The sequence below is a fragment of the Lepidochelys kempii genome, chromosome 3 (assembly GCF_965140285.1).
Source record: "Lepidochelys kempii isolate rLepKem1 chromosome 3, rLepKem1.hap1, whole genome shotgun sequence".
Taxonomy (NCBI): Eukaryota; Metazoa; Chordata; order Testudines; family Cheloniidae; genus Lepidochelys; species Lepidochelys kempii.
The window spans coordinates 135360443-135382015 of NC_136382.1; the positions used below are offsets into that span (position 1 = coordinate 135360443).

Genomic DNA, 21573 nt, shown 5'->3' on the forward strand with positions numbered 1-21573 from the left:
ATAAAGGAATATCACAGGAAGAACGACTGAAAACACTGCCTGTAGAAAAGAAATAGGCATGATGCTCCTGAAGGGATGGTTAGGTATCACATGCAGGAGCCCTAAATGCCACACCTTTTTTCAGTGCCAGTCAGCATGGAAGGGGAGTTGAGTAGTGGGTGTGACTAAGCCCCTTGAGTGTATCATGAGTAAAGTGTATCTGCATGTTATGGCATTCAGAATATCCATTAATTTTTCTGAAAAATTAACAGGAAAACTACATACCTTGACTTTGACGAGTCTTTTTGCTGTCTTGATCTTGGCCTCACAGAAGGCTCCTCTATATTTAGCACTCACATCAGTGCCCACTGTCAAATATGGAGGCTCATCAATGGCCTGGAAGAGAGAGGAACACAAGGTGCCTTTAATCTCCCAAACACTTCCATGACTATCAGTCCTCAAACACAAGATGATTGATATTACAGCTATAACAGAAACATAATGGCTGTAATTGGGGAAGGGTGGGGACACCCTCCAACAGTAATAAGCTTGGTGTGGCTGGGGTAGTGCTCTCAGTAGGTCAACTGTTAGTCTGTTTTAAATTTGTCAAGTGTGTCCAAAGTCTGTGGTGAATGCTCTTTTGCGGATAGTAAAAATCTAAATTAGAAAATACCCCCTTAAATTTCTTGCAAATACTGATACCTTTAAAAGATTATAGGAATGTTTACAGCTTCTTCATACCCCCAAACTTTCCTAACTTAAAAAGGTAAATATCAGACTAATAAGATTACTTTATGGAAATGCTGTAGGTCTTATCTAAGCCTACACGACTACCCATGCTCGAACCTATCCCATGTGAACACACATAGGCAGACACATACTACTGACATCAGCTACTGCTACATCAGTTAGATGGCCATTCCACATATTCCAGTGGAAGGTCTTGGGAACGTATGACTACCATACCTAATCTATTTTCTTGGAGGAAGACGCACAAAGATCTTTTTTCTACTGAGCCCCAGAAAAGAACCTGAACTTAAAAATATAAATTCCTAGTGTGCTGGGAATGAGCCAGACTGAAGCCCTTGTCTTTGGGGGCTGGAAGAGGACCTTTAGCATTTAAGCCACAAATACATACCACATTCTATATATTCAGTAAGATTTTATAATTTGAGGATATGCTGAATTCTTTATACAGAAGCGGATGAATCCCTGCTTCAAGAGAAAAGTCAGTTCAACCTTACCTACAAAACCTCAAGGGGCACTTTATAATGTGTCATCTGCTCTCTGATATAACATACCTTTTTGTTTGATGCCTACTGTGCTCACTAAATTAACATTCATTCCTTAAACTCCTCACTATTTAAAATAGACATTTTATGGCACTGATTAGTCTCAAAACTTCCTCTTAAATTGATACATTATTTCAAGCATGTGTCCGGAATACTTTCAATACACTTAATTCTCCATAGTAGTCCTAGCCTTTCCTTTATATGAACTTGATTTCCTATGAAAAGCACCTGTTTCTACAATCCTGACACCAATCAAAATTTTTTCCCAGATCTTCTCTTAACAGGAGTAGGACACACCATTTTAACCAGTCACAAAAAGTTTTCTGGCATGTTTGTGGGCTGGCTAATTGCTTCACAATCTTGAAAGCTCACCTTCTGTAGAGCATAAAGCTTCTGTTAGTTAAGGATTCAGGCCTACAGTCACCATTGAGATAAATATTGGTTCTGAAGGTCAGTTAGCATGTGTACAGGACTTTATGCATAGAAAGCGCTATAAGTATTAAATATTGTGTACCCACTGCTGACCAATAAACATTGAACTCGTTTACAGGGACCAACAGATGTATAATTAGTGAAGACTGACTGTAGTAAGCATCATTTCGCTTCACTTGGTAAAATAACCCTATTGAAGGAATATTATTGAGGCAGACTGATATCACCATATTAACATTAACTAAGGCCCTAAGCCCCCACGTAGTTCTTGACGTACTGAGGAAGAGAGGAGTGCCACTTCCACAACATACTCACTCACTTCCTCCCTAACCTCAGAGTCCCCGTGCTGTGCATAGATTTGAACAAGAGCAAGGGTTTGTTGCCTGATGCCTTGTTGTATTTTGTAGTGTATCCAGGTGTTAATTTAGGAAAAAATGTATTCCCTCTACATCAGGGGTGGGCAAACATTTTGGCCTGAGAGCCACATCGGGATTCTGAAACTGTATGGACCGATGGGTGTGGTGTATTAAATTGCTCCCCATAGGAATGTGCTACTTACAGTGTACTACTTACGGCTGCCAGTCCTGGTGCTCTGAGTGGCATGGTAAGGGAGCGGGGAGGCTGGATAAGGGGCAGGGGGTCCCAGGGAGCGGACAGGGAACAGGGGCAGTTGGATGGGGCGGAGGTTTGGGGGAAGGGGGGGAGAAGAGGGGTGGTCAGTGGACGGAGAACAGTGGGGGAGGGATGGAAAGGCGTGGGAGTCCCAGGTGGCCTGTCAGGGGTGTGGATAGGGGTCGGGGCAGACAGGGAGCAGGGGGGCTGGATAGGGGGTGTGGTCCCAGGGGGGCAGTCGGGGGACAAAGAGCAGGGGAGGTTGGATGGGTCAGGGGTTTTGAGGGGGGTGGAAAGTGGGAGGGGGCGGATAGGGGGCAGGGGCCAGGCTGTTTGGGGAGGCACCGCCTTCCCTACCTGGGTGTAATGCATTAAATTGCTCCCTGTAGGAATGTGCTACTTACAGGGTGTACCACTTACAGCTTCCAGTCCTGGTGCTCCAGAAGTAGCACATTTGCGGCTTTCACAGCTGCGCTGCCAGGCATGGCGAGCTGAAGCTGTGAGGAGGGGGGACAACACGGCGGGTTGGCCTCCCCAGCAGGGAGCTCAAGGGCCAGGCAGGACGGGCCCGTGGGCCGGATGTGGCCCACAGGCTGTAGTTTGCCCACCTCTACTCTACATACTGATCAATCTTATACTTCTATAATCCTAAAGTTTAACTCTATTTAGCATACAATGATTATATATGACATAACATGTTAGTTAATTATAACCACACAGTAAATGAACAATAAACTAAAATCATTGGCTATAGGTGGGGGTCAGAATCTGGTGGGGATCTGATTCCCTCTCCTCAACCCTCAAGTTCAGAGGGGAATCTTGCCCAAATTACTGCAGACTATCTACAGTAACTTCCCCTGTTTCCCCATGGCATTCAGAATCCTTTCCACCTCTACCCCAGTGAGTGTTCTTAGAAGTAGCTGTGGCAGCACAGTGACAGGTGCTGCAAGAGTCATGCCTTCCAGAGGGCAGTGTAAAATGCAGGGGCCACAGTGTGAAGCCTGAAACACTTGGAATCCCACGCCTGCCAGAAGAATTAAAGAGAAACTCAGCTGAACTTTCCCAGTTTACACACTCACATGTAAGAAAGATTTCTGTATGAGATATGCTATGTGTGCTGCAATAAGTAATTATAACTGTTTTTGACATCTGCTATGACCAGATAGTTATGTGGAGTTATTTTTCTCAGCATGGACCTGATAATCCAACTTTCCCAAAGTAACAGCAGTACACACTGATGCACCTCTGTGACAGAATGGAAGTCTCTTTAAATAAAAGAGAAATGGTTCTAAAGTCTGTTTGTTAAAACTAAGGTACTTGAGCTTAGGGGGCTTATAAAAAGATCATTAAAAACTATCAAATTAAATAAATCAGTTCTATGATAACACTGTATTAAATAGCTATGCAATTGCCACCAGCCTTGGGAAGTGTTATGACAAATGACCTATTACAAGTTTTGTCACTTTAAGAAGAGCTCTCTGATAGGAGGAGCCTGAAACTGGAAGCCGTCTGCCAGAAGTTTCTCTAACTCACTGACTGAAACCAGAGTATGGCTGCTGTAGCAGGAAACACCTATATTTTCTGTCTGGGATCAGCGAGAAATCCAGGGACTGCATTAGATTAAATACGGATTGTAGTTAAACTAAATTTGTCCTCTTAAGGAGATTGATGAGCAAAGCTGCAGGCAAAGCTTTTCATGACTGATGGCCTGTTGAGAGTAACTTATCGAGAGCACAGGCCCAAGGGCCTGCTGGAGCTATGCTTTTAATATGCCATTGGATCTGTGCTTGTGGATACAGTAGGACCAGTAACACTAAATTTATTATTATTTTGCTAATAGAGGACTGGAGAATGCACAACTGCTCAGAGATTATCTATTTGTGCTAAAATGTACATTGTGCTGTAGGTTCTTATACTGACGTGTGTGTGTGTGAAAATTATAACAATGGGTGGTATATATGGATTTCTTCCTGTTGCTCATTAGTTCCACACTTCCATATCTGGGCTAATTTAAAAATCAACCTCAGCCAAACAAACTAATGGTACTAACCAAGGAAGTGAGGTGGATGAAGACTAACTAAAAGAGGCACTCCACATTGTTTCAGAAAGGAATCTGCTGCAGGGGCCCAAAGAGGGCAGAGTGAATATTTACTGCAGGACTAGCTTTGTCAGCAACTTAAAAACTTCCTGTGTCAGTCTTGTGCATCATCATAGTGGGATTCACATGTATGATACAGCACAACCTCATTTAGGCACTGTAAACAAACCTGGAGTAATTTTGAAGCTATGGTGTTCTTTGATCCTCAACACATTGCTTCTTTTGCAGAAAATTGACCAGCATCAAAACAAATGATCAGCTTTAAAATGAAATGAGAAACTAATAACCAAGAAGAAAATACTTTTGTAATTAGTGTTACCCACTAGGCTTTCTAGAATACAGCTTTATCTGGTGCTTAATTCTTTAATTGAAATAGGAAGACTAGCTTCTTTGCTCTCTTAGCTCACTAGTTCCTCAACTTCAAATGAACTGTTATGTAGTTTAGTTGAAGAAAATAGTCCCTCTACATATAGAGGGGAGGTTATTGCTGTTAAAGCTGGTTTACCACTTAAATACAAGCTGTCTCTAGGTGACCTGTTATCAATTTCCACCAATTCAGTGGCTGAATTTTCTTTGGCACCCAACAATCCTTTTGGAGTGATTCAGCTTCAGCCTTCAAACTGATTATGCGTCATAGCAGTGTTTCCCAAACTTGGGACACTGCTTGTTCAGGAAAAGCCCCTGGCAGGCCGGGCCGGTTTGTTTAGCTGCCGCATCCGCAAGTCCAGCCGATCGCGGCTCCCACTGGCTGCGGTTCGCTGCTCCAGGCCACCTCGGCCCACGCCGCTTCCCGCAGCCCCCATTGACCTGCAGCGGCGAACCACGGCCAGGGCAGGTAAACAAACTGGCCCTGCCCACCAGGGACTTTCCTTGAACAAGTGGCGTCCCAAGTTTGGGAAACACTGCATCATAGGATTGACAGTTAGACACCCATGCCACAGAAAAAGCCATCTCTCCTACAGTTAGACATCAATCCAGCACTGTAGTTCTGATCTTTCAAATGAGATGGAGGAGCTAAAGATTTGAAAACACTTCAGAACAAATAGGAACACTTAAAAATTAGCATCTGAAGATCAAGAGAAAGTGACACTTTGTTCTTACATAGCTTCTTTTGGGACTGTTAATGAGGTCAGCTCTCTTTCGCTATGTAGGATGAGATCGTCACTGTACCTTCTTGCACAATTGTGCAATATTATTGAATCTGAATGATTCTAAAGTCTGTGGCATGTCATATAGTAACTAATATTACTTCTATATGCTGCCTTTTATTCAGGATTCCCAAGAGCTTTATATATTCACCTAAATTATATAATTTATATCCTAATCTGTGTTCCTCATTGTACCCCACACACCACATAGGATGTTCTGAGCAAGCCACACAGAAACAAGATTAAGCCTTAAACCAACAAACGTAGCAGACATGCTCAGGAGGAAAGCCAGCTCAGCCGTTTTGAAGGTAATGTGTGTGTGCGCGTGCGGGGTGGGGGGAGAAAGAGGGGAAGATGGGGCTTGGAAATTCTTTTACTTGTTATGTAAAGGAGGTCTGAAAGTCTTAGTTCTTTTAACATTAGAAATTCAGGTCCTTTCTAGGATGGAAGGGTTTGATAACTGCATAACTTAGTGAAATGATTTCAGAAGAGCCAAAAGAATGATAATTGAGCTGTTGAAAAGGGCAAGATTTTTGGTCAGAATTTTAAAAAACCCTTTAGGGTTAACACCTTTTTAAGTTCAATAACTTTTTCAGGCTGTGAAGAATTCAAACATTATCTCTCCTTTAACTAATGTGTTACAGCTCACAAATATGCCTAGATCCCCAAACAGGTCCTCAAAGTTTAAAAAAAAGAAAAAGAAATAAAAAAAAAAAAAAGACCAAGCTTGACATGCCTGATTTTCTTCTAAAGTCAAAATCAAGCAGAAAAGACTGCATTCCTCAATAACTTTTTAAACTAAAATACTTTGCAGGTCACCTTTGCAGGTCACCTTAACACTGTTAAGCCAGGAATGGGCAAACTTTTTGGCCTGAAGGCCACATCTGGGTATGGAAATTGTATGGCGGGCCATGAATGCTCACAGAATTGGGGATTGGGGTGTGGGAGAGGGTGAGGGCTCTGGGGTGGGGCCAGAAATGAGTTCAGGGTGTGGGAGGGGGCTCTGGACTGGGGCAGGGGGTTGGGTCGCAGGACGGTGCTCGGGGCTGGGACCAAGGGGCTCAGAAGGCAGGAGGAGGAACAGGGCTAGGGCAGGGGGTTGGGGCGCAGGAGGCGGTCAGGGCTACAGGCTCTGGGTGGCGCTTACCTCAAGCAGCTCCCAGAAGAAGCGGCATGTTCCCCCCGCCGGCTCCTATACGGAGGCGTGGCCAGGCGGCTCTGCATGCTGCCCCGTCCTCAGGCACCACCTCTGCAGCTCCCATTGGCTACAGTTCCTGTCAATGGGAGCTGCAGAGCCGGCGCTGGGGGCGGGGGGCAACATACGGAACCCCCTGGCTGCCCCTATGCATAGGAGCCAGAGGCGAACACGCCACTGCTCTGAGAGCCGCACGGAGCCACAGCACATGCGGAGTGGGGCGAGCCCCAGACCCTGCTACCCAGTTGGAGCTCGAGGGCCGTATTAAAATGTCTGAAGGGCCGGATGTGGCCCCTGGGCCATAGTTTGCCCACCCCTGGGTTAAGCCTTCTTATGCCCTGCATGTCATCCACAATTTAAGTCAGATGCACCCATGCTGCAGCTGAGTTGGCACTTGCTGCATTTACCTATTCTTCAAATTTTAGCATGCCTTAGCTGCCCCAATCCATGAGCATTTAAAAAAAATTGAATAGTGGAAACCAAAGGTCCAAAACCAAGATAATACAGCAAGATATGAGGCAAGGTTTGCTTAGAGGAGCAAAAGTCAACTGTGCAATTCCTGCCTCCAGCTCTAGCAGTCACTCAATCCCCATCTAAATCAGATCTTTCAATTCTCCAAATGAATAATAATTTTAAAGGTTATAGGGAATCCATCATCTTACATCAGATTCAGATTTCTACCCCCTATTGGTAAATTAAATTTGTTTTCTTATGCAGCAGACTGCTTAAGGTATTCAGATAGACTATAGCATTTAATTTAGTTTTATTGAGACTTGTTAGAATGTAAGCATGATCTATTCAGTCTCAACCACTGCCTCTTCAGAGATGGCAAATTATTAAGCTATTTTGACTCTATGCTGCAGAAGTCATGCAACTAAATCTGATTAGCTTGAGATGACGGATTATTGAACAGGGTGATAATAAAGGCTATTGCCCCTGAAAAACAGGTGTTCAAGTTTCTTTTGGATAACACTTGTAAACCCAAATAACCATTTAATCTAGTGATTTCTATCTTAACCCCTTACATCTAGCTCAATACTTTTAGAGTACATTTTCTCTTCTAACACCCAACACAAAAAAATATGACTACTTGCACTACTGCAAGTTACATTCAGTTTCACATTTGTACCTCTAAGGGCAAGTCTACACTACAGCGCTACATCAGCGCAACTGCGCATGTGGTGAAGACGCATTATGCCAATGGGAAAGCACTCTCCTGTTGGCATAATTACTCCACCTCTGCAAGAAGCGGAAGCTATGTCTCGCTCTCCTGCTGACATAATGCCAGTGTGGACAGTGTGAAACTTGCATCGCTGCAGAGGACAGAGGAGGGGCTTTTTCACGCCCCTCAGTGACATAAATTATATCAACTGTAGTGCAGACCTGCCCTAATATACTTCCACTTGTCTACAACTATCTTACACAGAAGCCAAATCTGACAAATTCCTCCTCATAATACAAACTATTTTGCTGCTCTCCTAATAAACTTTCAATCTTCTCACTGTCACCACATAAAGCGTCCATACATTAGAAACGGACAAGGCTTAAAGTACTGCCTTCAAGAGTTTTGAGACAGACCAGCTTGTGAGGGGAAGACTTTCTTCATTTTTTTCATAGCTAAGCACAACTGCAGAGAGCTCCACACAGGAGAACTGCTCACAGAGCTTACTGCAGGATCAGGGCCACAGTCAACAAAACTACACTGAATACTATAGGGAAAGCTGCTGTTTATACTTCAAGTAACTCTAGAGGGAACCTATTTTACAACTATGCAACGTAGCAAAAAAGGGACATGAACTTAATTGTTCCTGTTATTGTAAGTATAAATTTTTCAGGAAACACATATTATTAGAACAGACTACATAAATTTATGCAGTTTGTTGAACTTTGTATCTAACATGATGCATATTCAATTTCACTGTTACAATAGAACCTGCTGCTACCTGATTGCGTACTTCTAGTTCCAAATGAGATGTGTGGTTGACCGGTGAGTTTGTAACTCTGAGGTTCTACTGTTGTTTCCTTTAAGTGAGGAGCCTTCACAGAGCAACAGTGGCGACAAACACTTGTTTAAGAAAGTGTTAAGTCACAAATTGGCATAACTCCTTCATAGCAGGTATGACACTTGAAACTAAGATTAAGATTTGCCTTTTTTTAAAAACCATTTCCAGTTGATGCTATCCCCTTAAACAAAGCTGTTGAATCTTTTCATTGTTCCCTCATCTTGTGCCAACCAGAGATGAGAGTCAACCAGCTTTTGACAGCAGTAGCCTCTTCTTCAGGTGCAGAGAGGAAATTTTCTTTTCAATTTACTCAATTAGTTCAGTTCAATGACTAGCTCATACAAAGCTGAGAAACCAATTGGGAGCTGAAAAGCAGGAAAACTTGTTTCCTCTCTTTCAATCCTCTTAATAAAAATGAAGTGTGAGAATGAGAACAACTACTTCTAAAATCTTGAAGGACAGGGTGACCAGAAACAATCAGTTCAATTCACTAACTACAGATTATACTTTCTCTGTTTAATCAGTTTTAAATAAAAACATTAATAAATTGCAGCACATTAAGGTAGTCTTATTTAACTAAGAACCATTTTAAAATGGCGGTATGAATAGCTCAGTGGTTTGAGGATTGGCCTGCTAAACCCAGGGTTGTGAGCTCAATCCTTGAGGGGGCCATTTAGGGATCTAGGGCAAAAATTGGGGATTGGTCCTCAATTGAGCAGGGGGCTGGACTAGATGACCTCATGAGGTCCCTTCCAACCCTGTATGAGTCTATGAAAATGCTGTTTGTGCATTTAACTGAATTTCATTTCCAATCCAGGTGCAGCTTCACAAAAATAACAAGTTAATACTCATAAATGAGAAATGTCTCATTTTCTACCACATTAAAAATGCAAAAATTAAAAATCTAAACAAACATATTAAGCTACAGAATAGCTTACAGTGTGTAGCATATCGTCCTGGCTAGCAAAAATGTACCAAACTTAGTGTAAAGGCTATATTTTGTTGCAAAACATGTTTTGAAGTTTATGCTAATAATGAGAATCAACTTTTCTTTAGAAAAGCAGCTAAGGTACATATGAAAAAAACAAGATGAAAATTTATTATTTAAATCATGGTTTCCTGCTTGCTGATTTAAATCAAGCTAGCCAGGTCAGGATCAAGGATCAAGTAGGCTCTCTCAAATTCAGGAACTTAAGTGCTGTGATTACCACAAATTCAAACTGTATTTAATTTTCTCATTTTATTGCTTTGAAGATTTTGGTATTCGATGTGGTACTCTAGGTTAGCATAAAACAAATCTGACAGTTTAATAGTAACAGAGCACCAGACCAGAAAACAAAGCATTTGGATTCTAGTCCTAGTTTCACCACGCACTTCCTGTAAAACCGTAAGTCTCTACTCTCTGCATCAGCTTTCAGATCTGTAGAATGGGGATAATACATACCTATCTCCAGGGCTACCAAGACTTCATTAATGTTTACAAAGTGCTTTGAAATCCTTGGAAAGAAAAATTGTATTTTCATAATTATTATTACGTATCACCACAGAAAGCAAACATTTTATTGAATCAAACACTTAAGAGCTGCTGATGGCTCTATTTAGAAATAATTCTGCTTCTGTATAATCCCGTCTGTATGTCTCTTTTCTTGTTCTTTATTCTTAAAGACTCTGCATGAAAGCAGGATATTTTGAATTACTGCTCTTGCTGTTTCTATCCCCACCTCTATTCCATAATCCTGTTTGAAGTCACAATAATTTCCATAGCAACCAACTGACATTTTTTGTAAGGTTTTAAAAAGCAAATTCGACTGACTTTGCGTTTTTATATACAGTTTTCAAGAGAAGCATATAAACTGAGTTAAGTTATAGCTTGGTTATATGTTAAGGATGAACTGTTACAGAAGAATAAGGTAAGTAACTAACCTGAAACTTTTCTAGGCTGCTTTTTGAAGGAGTTTATCAGGCTTCTCTAGCACAAAAATTTGAGTGACCTCTTTCAGTTTTAACAAGGTCTGAAACAGACTACAACCTCTAGCACAGAAACTGAAAATCTGAAGTGACTAATTGTTCAAACTTCCAAAGGACTTTTTAAAAATCAGGAAGGTTGTATATCTAGGAACAAAGGCTATATTTATTGCTTTCCAAGATACAGCCCATACTGTGACTCTGAAGAGGACTTAACGCACATCTGAATATATTTAGCTCTGGTCTACACTATTGCTTAAGGGTGTGGATTTTCCAAACCTCTGAGCGATGCAGTTACACCAGTCTAATTCCTGATGTAGACAACACTCTGTTGAGAGTAGGATGTGATGAAGCCGAAAAACTGCCAGCCAGAAAACCCAGTGTTTTAAAGAATGCCTTTTGGCCCAGCTAGCCCCACTCCACTATATCTGCAGCCAACACCAGGCCTGGGAGGGAGCAGGGGGGAGGGGAGGGAAGGAGAGAGAATAAAAGAAGGGAGCCTGGCTCAAAGGTTCAGGGCTGACTGGTGAAGAGGCAGGAACTTGCTGTCTCCCTGCCTGAAGGGACAGAGAACCAGGGCAGCCACCTGGACGTAAGCATTGGTTTCCCAGCCAAGGAGACTGAAGAAATCTCCAGCATGGGAGATAACTGACTGAGGAAAACCCCAGAGCAGTGGTTCTCAATCTATTTACCATCGTGGGCCACATATGCAGCTCTCTCTGTGTTATGTGGGCCTCATCCACGCTAGGTATTTACTATCTATGTGGCCCTGAAAATATCACATGGGCCGCAGCTGTGTGCCGACTGGGCTACAAGTGGGCCATGGGTTAAGAACCAACCTACAGGGAGATTGTGGGTCTTGTCCTCACCAGCTTGTGGCTGCCCATGCCCAAAGGAGCCTGGGACCACAGCAAGGCACAATCCAGACCGCTGGGCTGGGACCTGGTGGAGAGAGAGGGCCAAGGTCCCTCTCTCCCCAGCCCTAAAGGCTAAGGTCACTCGGTCAGAGGGGGCTGAGAACCAGGCAATCTCACCACTAGGGAGCCAGCCACCCAAGCCCCTGTTCCAGAGGGCTTCTGTCAACATAGCGACCACCTCTCAGGGAGGCGTAAATAGTGTCTGCACTAAGTGCTGCAGCTGCAGCACTTAGAGTGTAGACTAGCCCCATGGGGCCATGGTGAATAAGCAGCTCAACACTAGCTCCCAATCCAATGCCGTGGCTAAAAGGGCTAATGTATAACAGGAATATCAAGTGGGAGTAGGGAGGTGATGACTTGGCTTTGTTTGTTTTTTTAAACACCTTTTGGTAGCACCTGTCAGACCACTATTGCAGTATCGTACACAGTTCTGGTGTTACTTTAAAATAAATGTCTAAACTGGAAAAGGGTCACAGAAAATCTACAAGAATTAGTTTGGAAAATATCCTACAGGGAGAACATGAAGAAGCTCAATTTATTTAGTTCATTGAAGGCAAGGTTAAAAGATGCTTGATCATGCTCTACTCTTGGGGGAATTCTGTGCCACTGCGCAATGCAGAATTTACACAGAATTAATAATCTGCACAGAATTTCACTTTCCCCCACAGAATTAGTGCTGCACACCTGCTGGCTGTCACTAGTGGCTGCTGGATAAGAAGAAACCAGCTCTCCATCTTGCAAAAACAGGACACTGCTGGGGGGAGAGGGAGGGGGAGCTGGAGGGTGCCAGGCAGCTGCAGTTCCCAGCACTTCCTGAAGGAGGTGGCATGTACAAGCCCAGGACCCAGCATCAGGCTGTTTCTCTGAGGATTTGTGGGCTCTGGAGGGTAGGGGGTGTGGGTGTCTGAGATTGGAGGGACAGTTTTCTCCTCTGACACACTCAGACTGAGGCACCCAACAAAAGCATAACAGAGAAACAGGAACTGGATTGTTGCAGGTTTTTTTTAAACTTGCTACTCCTGGGGGAATCTTTTTTGTAGTCTGTATTGTTACAGACATACTTGCTGACAGATATTTTGAAATAAATTACCAAAATAATTGAAACTGGTGTTAAAAATTGTGTTATTCTGACAAATAAAATATATGGAATTTTGCAGAATCTTTTTTTGGCACAGAATTCCCCTAGGAGTAATACTCTAATTACTTAGGGTGGGAAATGATACTGGAAGACTATTTAGCAGGCAAAGTCATAGAAGACTCCAATGGTTCAAAGTTAAAACATTCAAACTGAAAATAAACTTTAATCACATGGGTAATTAGCCAATGGAACAGATTACCAAGGGATGGGGTAAATTTATCCATTACTTGGAGTCTTTAAATCAAGAATGGATGTCTTTCTAAAATGTTAAACCACAAATTATTGAGCTAGACACAAAAGGCATTAGGTAATCTGTAGCTCAGATGAACAGATCATGATGGTACCTTCAAACCTTAATCAAAGGAATTTGATCTCCATTTTGGATGAGTATTGAATCACCAAGTAAAGTGCTGGGATTGTAAAAAAAATAAAATAAATAAAGCTTCTGAAGAGTTTTGTACCAAAGGATCGAATAAGATTAATTTCTAACCAACTAACATTTTTAAAATATTCAGAATGGTTATGAACCAACCATCCTATAGTTTTCTAGCAAAGGAGACAAGCTTTATAATTTTTGATGTGAGATAATATACATCAAATCTTATTGCTCCATCCATTAGAAATGAGTTCAGTGCAGTAGCAGACAGATAGACAGTGCACATGTGGATGCATCTCAGTTTAGAATTGAGACCTTATCATAATACTAATTTTGAAAAGACACTACAAACACTTTGCTCAGCAACAGTCTGTTCACTGCTTTAGCTTTAAGAAGCAGAACTCTAGCAAACACCCTTCACCCCTTTGCCTCCCAGCTCTACAGGCCAAGTCAGACTATCTCTTCCTTATATTCATAGGTAAATGTAATCCCTGCAATAATGTGGCTACCACAGCTATCTCGTTTAAATCTAGGGTATCCCGTTATAGGAGGACTAGAATATCAGTGTGTTTTTCTTATTGTTTTCAAAAATCTGGTAGCATAACTTGGTAAATTTTTCTATAGTTGCTCTATCAGCTTTTGTGTGTTGTGACGTGGTAGTATAAATAACACTTCACTTGTTAAAGGGGATAGGTTGTCTAGGCCTGATGTTTCATTGTTTAAAAAAAATATACCATTTTCTTTACTGTGAGAAATGACTCAATTCAACACACGCTAGCGGTATTTGCAACCCAAACTTTGGGTTACTTTATTATGTGAGAATATGAAACTGTCTGGTCTATGCTGTCATGCTGAACAATTCTATATAGTGAAATGTAAACTAGCCGCTTAGAACTATCTATAATGTTGGTAAAACTGATGGAGAAACTAAAGATATAATATGATGATGTCTCAAGACCCATTATTACTGTAAAAATACTGTACGCCTCAAAGTTACAAGGCACAACGGCTTCGTACAGAAGTCATGTTAACATGGAATTATTCTAAGAATGAAATACAGAAAAGTTTTGTTAATAATACTGTTGTGATGCTTTGAGCAGTCAGGCATGATGATGTAGTTATTTATAGTTTCCACTTCTGAGTCAAAATAGGCTTAAACCAGTTTAGCTCCAGGTCAGTGTATCCTCAACTTTAAAGGCTAAGAGTTTAAAATCTCAGAATTTTAAATCCTAGCATTCTTTATCCTTATTTTAAGAACTGAAGGACTAAAAGTGATTTTAAATAAATGAAGGTGATGACAAAAAGATATTCTCCTTTGAGTACAGTCTGTAGAAAACCCCAATCTTTAGAGATAGACTATTATAACTTATAAAGGGACACATCTTCATTCTCTCTGAATTATGCAGGTCTTACGGTAACAAGCAAGATTACTTCAACAAAGATGAATATTCCTTTTTTCCAATTTTTTTGTGGATGTGACACTACTTTCTGTAATCAGCTTTACTAATCACTTCTTTGTGATACTTAAAAATAGATCTATTGGAAAACTTTCCAATGGGAAACCCTCCAGTTGGAAAATGCTGATTCAACAAAATCTAAACATTTCACACACATATTGATGGTCAATTTTCTCAGAAAACTGACTGTGACGGGGCACACTCACCCTGCACTGGACAGGGAAGGGTTAACCCTATATTGTTGGCTGAGGAAACCATGCCCCCTCAACTCTACTGGGCATGCTCCAAATGCACTAGTATAAAAGGGAGCAGCTCAGCTCAGTTGTGGCTGACTGCCAGGGAAGAAGGAGGTATGCAGGAGACACTGCAACCCAGGCAGATACCAAGCTACCCATAGAGGCCCTGAAGAGTCTGGAGTTGCCAGGGACTGCACAGACCAGGGAACCCAGAGACTGCAAAGATGCCCAGATTACAGAAGTGGGAACCATGGTAGGAAGCAGCCCAGGGGATTTAGATAGTGGCCTGGTTAGTGAACTGGAATTTGGATTCAGCATGTTTTGGTTGGAACCCCCCCACTGACTCAGTGGCACACACTCCTGCCATTATGAGGGCCTGGACTGGGGCCCACTGAACAGGGAAGGCTTGGACCTCCCTACTTGGGCTGCCATCCCCCTTTTTGTACACGGCAGCCTCCTTCCCCACTGAGCCTCACTACCCTGCTACCAGGGACAAATGTACTGACTTTGGCCACTAGGCCTTACTGCCCTGCTAAGACGGGTGAATACTGCCCTGCCGACTGAAGCAAATATATGGAGCCTGGCCATTGGGCCACACTGCCCAGCTATTAGGGGAGAGTACACTGACTTTGGCCATTAGACCTCATCGCCCCGCTAAGAAGGGCGAGTATACTGACTTAGGCTAAGGCGGCACAAACGTAGGTTAAGTGCTTCCCACCTCTGTGCCCTAAGAGAGATGAGGCACACTCGGCCTGCACTGGACGGGGTCTACCCCAACCCTGTCACACTGACAAAACTCTTCATTTTCACTTGTTAGTGTATTAGAGGAGCCATTTTTGCAATATTTTGTTTTGCTAACAATTCCACAATTTCAACTTTTTCCCATTTGGGGAAAAAATTTCAAAATCTTGGCATTTCCTATTGGATGGAAATTCCAAATGTTGACCACCTATACTGACAATTGGGCTTAGTCTTATCAAAACAGTAACACAGGATCCTTTCAATACTTAATTGGTGTAGCCTGGCATAATATGGTTGGGTTTGTAGTTTAAAGATTTGCCCATAGGTTGCTGACACCAAGAATAGATCTATGAGGCCTAAGAATCAAAGGCATACGGTAAAATTGTGAATCCACCCCAGATCATTAGAGAAGGCCAGGGAGGAAAGATCCTTGGTGGAAGTCACTGCAAAACATAAAGGGAAGTGACTTTAAACTCCTCCACCCAATTTCAGGACCAATGGCAGACAACAGAGCACAAGTCTAAGATCTCTGCATAAGCCTAAGTAAGCCTCGGATTCCATCCCTGATGGCAATAAGGCTACTCCTGATTTACCTCTGAGAAGGCTCTTTCAATAAGAATTTCTTCCAGGTATTAAATTTGTGCAGAGCCTTCTGAGTGTAATAAGAGAGTCCAACCAGGAAACAGAAGAGGAAACAAAATGGAAAGCCTAATATCATGCTTCAATATTACATCCTCTCCAGTCAGACTTCTGGAAGGTTCAGAACTGGCACAGGCAAGCTAGTTTTAGTCCCTGTTGGATCTAGGGTATATACAGCACAAACACACTAGCTTGGTCAAGCAGATGCCTTCCTCACTGACTTATCTTTGGGTTCATGTCTCTTGTTCAAGCAGGAGTGGAATTGGGCAGAGCTAAAATGAGTCCTCCTCTTCTTTAGTGTCAACAAAGATGTTTAAGGCTTAAAATCTGTAGGTCAACCAACCTCAAGCTTTCTGAAGGCATTTTGAGCTGAGCCATATCCTTAGATTTTCCCCTTAGATAATGGCACAATAAAAATTTAAGAATGCTGGGGCAGAGATGTGCTCAGATCCTCATTTCAGGTCTAATTAGCTTTATTCTTCTGATCATCAAAATTATGAAGCATTATCCATTCCTTTCAGCCTCCAGTGGAAAAATGTTAAAGTCCTACAACTCTGGCAAATGACCTGTAGTTCAGATAAAATTAATTAATTTTGACCCAAAAATGAAAGCCCTTAAAATTTGACCTTCCTGGAGTCCACTGTGCCACAGTTACACTATGAATCCCTTAATGTCCCAGAACAAGAGACTGAACTGAAGGACAAAGGTAAACTAGCCAACAGACTGAACCTCTCTGAACAGCTTATCTACTAAATCAGAGGTTCTTAAACTGGTCTTTGGTTCATTCATGATGGTCTCTGGAGGGCTACTACTTCCATATTTTCACCTGTTTCTGGGAGTGGGGCAAAGCCTTTGATGGTCAAAAGGAATTGTGTGACAATCTCTCATCTTAAGTGTTGAGAACAATGAGAGAGAATAGTCTCTTCCTGCCACTGCTATGTAGAGGACTTTGAGATCTCATCCCGAGAGTGATCTCTACAGGAAATACTGAGAACCATAGATTTCTTCTCTACACTTCTTTCTGGGAACGCTGATCTGGGGAAGACAATATATCCAAAGTGCTACCTAATTCATCTCCCATGGCATTGTGTTGAAATATGCTATTCAGCTGGTTCTACTGCAGTCTACATTTAAAATAAAACCAAAAACCTAAAATCCCATGTGGTGTAAGACTTAGTTCTATTTTTAACAAACCCAGAGGAATATATAATAAAACAGCTGAAGAAAACACCATTTGTATTACATACTGCTACATTTAGTTTTTAATAACTAGGTTTAGGTAGTAACAGATCCCATGAAATACAGTGAGAAAAGAACTACCTGACTAGTAAAGGATCAAAACATTACAATAATACACCTTACAATATAAAAAAAAACCCACCTTGCCATATAGATTATTTTTTGTCTAGACTGATCTTTACTTGTAGTTTTACTTTTTTTTTTGTAATATCATTTCTCAAATAGTGAGGCCAGCTTCCATCCTATAAGGTTATTTAGATAACGAATGGAAAAATGAGCCCAAATCAATATTCTTAACTTTTTATAGGGCATTAGTCTAACCACTGCATGGCTGAAAGGAAAAATTCTGAGAAAACAGCAGTTAACCAATATTGATGCTAAGGGCAACAGTTTTATGTCCACACACCACTCTTCATATTTAGAATGGTCCATAAGCAAAGCCTTTGCTTCTCCTCCCCCCACATGCCCACCCACTAACCACTTCCCCAGCAGCACTTCAGGGCAGGGACCATCTTGTTATGGTGTATATATACACACAACAGTACATAGCATGATGGGGCCATCATCACTAATTGAGGGCCCCGAACTGCTACATAATACAAATGATATTTAGAACAAAAACTGACTTCACATTAAAAATCCAATTTTAATAGTTTTCCCTCAATTAATTGTTCAGTTTCTGATCCCAGGAAAAAGTAGGAGAGGTGATAAGAAATCCAAGGATATCCAAACAGGACACAGGGGGAGGGGGAAAGTTTAGTCTGATGGCTGCCTATTTAAATTATTACTCATCCTATGACACTTATAGATTAACTTGTGGAGACAAACTAATTTTGGGGCCACAACTAAATTGACCTTTAGTGCAGAGATTAAAGATTCTACTTGCAACTTTTTCCCTAACAAGTGGGGGCCATAAGCCATCAACTTTTGCAGAATTTTAATCTTTAATGAAAGCTTAACCTTTACATTAGGAAGGGTTATCTTCACAATTACAAACTGATACACTGATCTTGTAGGCAGAGCTTCTGTCCCTTTCTAAGCATCAGAAGTAGACTGAAATTAAGAGGATTCTTATCTGTTCCACAGCTCCTATTCATAACCCTGTGGGCAGCAGTGAAACAGAGAATCATCTTAATTTACCTTGCTGGGTAAAAGATATCAGATCCATGAGATTCTCAAAACAGGAAGAAAGAAGGATAGAGTAATGGAGATGTCTTCTACATTCCTCACAGTAGCCTGCTGGATCTGGGCAGGGGAAAGAAACAAAAGTCCTCCCAGCTAGTTGTGGGTGCCACAAAATAAACGGTAGCATTTCTGTCTACCACAGATAGACCCAATACTACACTTTACTCCTGACTGGCAACAACTCCCAGTGTTACCGAAATTACTCTTCTCAGAACATAGTATCAATCAGCGAGCCAGTTCTGTCTACACAAACCTATACGAGAAACCAGGATGAGATCACTAAACTTTTTCAAACTGGAGTTTATCAGGATCTGAAGCAAGACTTCCAGCAGTGGGAGGCTGTGTAATTGCAATGCACCCCTGCTTTGCCCAGATTAATGGAAATATCTGCCAGTACTAGGTCTCATGAGGAAAACATGCATGGATCATCAAGCTGCATAATCTTAAACAGAGATAATGGGATCTAATTCAATTTTGACAATGCCATCTTTAGATAGCAGTAGTCTTAGTTTGTTTTTTTTTTAAAACTACAGCATTGTTCTGTAAAACACGTATGAGGAACAGTAATATTCCTAAATTGCAGAAATCTAACAAGAGTATATACATATGAGCTACTCTACTTCCTGTCAATAATCTATTGGTGATTTAGTTCCACAGGCTGAAGTTAACAAACTGGAGGTTGCTAGCAGTCCATTCCCCTCCTTATCCCTCCACCGCCACAGAGGCAAAGCAGTAGTCACCTGTGTGACAAACCACTACCTCTTCCCCTGTCTTGTGGGTGTTCAGAGCATGTCTACTGGATCAGGCCCCACAGGGGAGCTATGAAGGGGAATGCTAGCTTAAGAATCCCTCTGGGGTTTAGTACACAAGTTGCTCAACTCCATCAGAATGTAGGCGGCTTTGTACATGCATACTGGCAGAAGTTTTGCTACCTACATGACTTTACTAGTGGAAACTTACACACCTACAAGGTTGTGAATGCTAGTGGTAGCTAAATATTAGCCTTTTAGGCACCTAAAGTGAAAGTTAGGCACCTAAGTCACACTCGTAAATCTAGCCCTTAGTGTCCATTTAAACTGTTCCTTGCGGCTTATGAACACAGGCTTCAAAAAGTGAACTGAACGCAACCAATAAAGTGATGTCTCAGTCTATAGCTAGCCTGAAACAATAGACACAAACTGTTCCCATTCAACTAAATTGAGTTCTACGATTTAAAAATTATTGTCAGGATTCAGTATTAACCATTTTACTGATTATTATAGCTGAATCACCACTCCAATTAGACTTATGCCATTAGTGGATGTAGTGGCAGATAGTGGAAAGGGGTGCATATGTTGCAGTTGTGTAGCTTGATCCTGTCCATGGTGGGTGGAGTGAGGAATTCAAACCCACTCATCTCAAATTTAAAATCACCTCTGCCCTAAAGAGGAAGAGATGCAAACATTCCACAGCATCCAAAGTCTTACTGCCTCCTGGATACCAAAAGCAAATCAGATGCCTTTTTGGGTCCAAAAAGCACCAACTGTCCATTGATCTGATATTAAAACCTCTAGTTTTCACAATAGCTCCTACAATGCAGTTATTCCTTGTCAATACAAATCTGAAGCAAACTGAAAATGTACACTTTGGAGGTAGTATAAAGAAATGAATTTAAATTCCAAATATCTCACTGATTGAGTGTAGGTGTGAAAAGAGAGGAATCAGGGGACAGAGCTTCTTAATTCTAGAAGCCAGGCCACACAATTTAAGTCTATGCATACTACAGAGGAAATGGTCTGATTTTTATTCCACAGTAAATAGGAACTTCTGCATGTATAGCTATTCAGACCATCCTGCCTTCCAGAAGCTAGCAAACGCAGTAATATAAAGCAATGTGTTTCAGATGTTTTATACAATTCAGTCACCCAGAATCCCTCAGTTTCTTTGGCTCTGACTGCTGCACCGGTTCCGGTACATCATGATTGGCTGCTGAGGCCTATGTCTTCTGGCAGCCATTTCCAGGGAGTGGCAATGACGCTCCAAACCCTCTCTCTCACACACAACAAAAGTAAGGCATTTTAACTTACTGAGAAGGCCCCATTTTCCTATCATCACTTTCAGAAGTGCTGAAGCTATTCTGCAACACTCAATTATTTCTTACAACTCCTCTGGCTTTGTATTATCCCAGAACTGTGTTCGTGAGCAGCTCTGCCCAAAGACTGTTTTAACTCTTGGCTAAAGGGTTAAATGATTCCAGCAAGCAAAAATACCAGCTTCCAATGATCAGATAATCTGCCTTCTTAATAATAAAATCACTCCATGCTCTGGGGGAGGGTTATAGTTGTATAATGTTGCAATGATTTATGGAAAGAGAAGAGAGATTTAGGGGATACAGTCAACATAAAAAATAAAGGTGTGGAGGGGAAATCAAGCAACACCTAAGGTTATTATAATTGAAAGAGCAAAGAGTCTCCCTAGTTTTACTTGGCACAACTGACAGTCAATTCCACTGTCTTCCCCCCCCCCCCCCCCCGTATAGATGAAATTCTGTTTTGTCATCAAAAGTTCTACAAGAGACATTTCTAGAAGACCTCAGCTAGCCACAAGAAAAATACAACATTCTAATAACAAGTGAGTTTATAAAATATTTATACTTATCACAACAATATAGGCAACTTGTAGATGTTGCTATTGTAGTAACTAAGGCCTCAAAATTATGAATTATTACTAAAGAACTGTGCAGGCATCTAGACTTTTAAAAAAGCAAAGAGGGCTGAGAAAAAAACCCCTCAGTCTAACGACAGTTTCTTCGAACTCTCTAGTCTGAGGAAATGCAGAGTTTCTGCAGCCTTTCACAAGAGTGTACTGTTGGTGCCACTGATGAGTCTTCCTTTTTTTCCCCCTTGTCTGTGAATGAATTAAAATATAGATATCAAATACTA

At 41.6% G+C, this 21573-nt stretch overlaps 1 protein-coding gene across 4 annotated transcripts in view; it reads right to left on the reverse strand.

Annotated features, from left to right (window-relative positions):
* The window catches only part of ARID4B (AT-rich interaction domain 4B), a 139914-nt gene that overhangs the window by 104350 nt on the left and 13991 nt on the right, over nt 1-21573 (reverse strand). For all 4 annotated transcript variants that reach the window (XM_073338149.2, XM_073338148.2, XM_073338147.2 and 1 more), the window contains exon 3: nt 265-375. In XM_073338149.2, coding sequence (XP_073194250.1) covers nt 265-375 — 111 coding nt within the window. The remainder of the gene's footprint in view (nt 1-264; nt 376-21573) is intronic.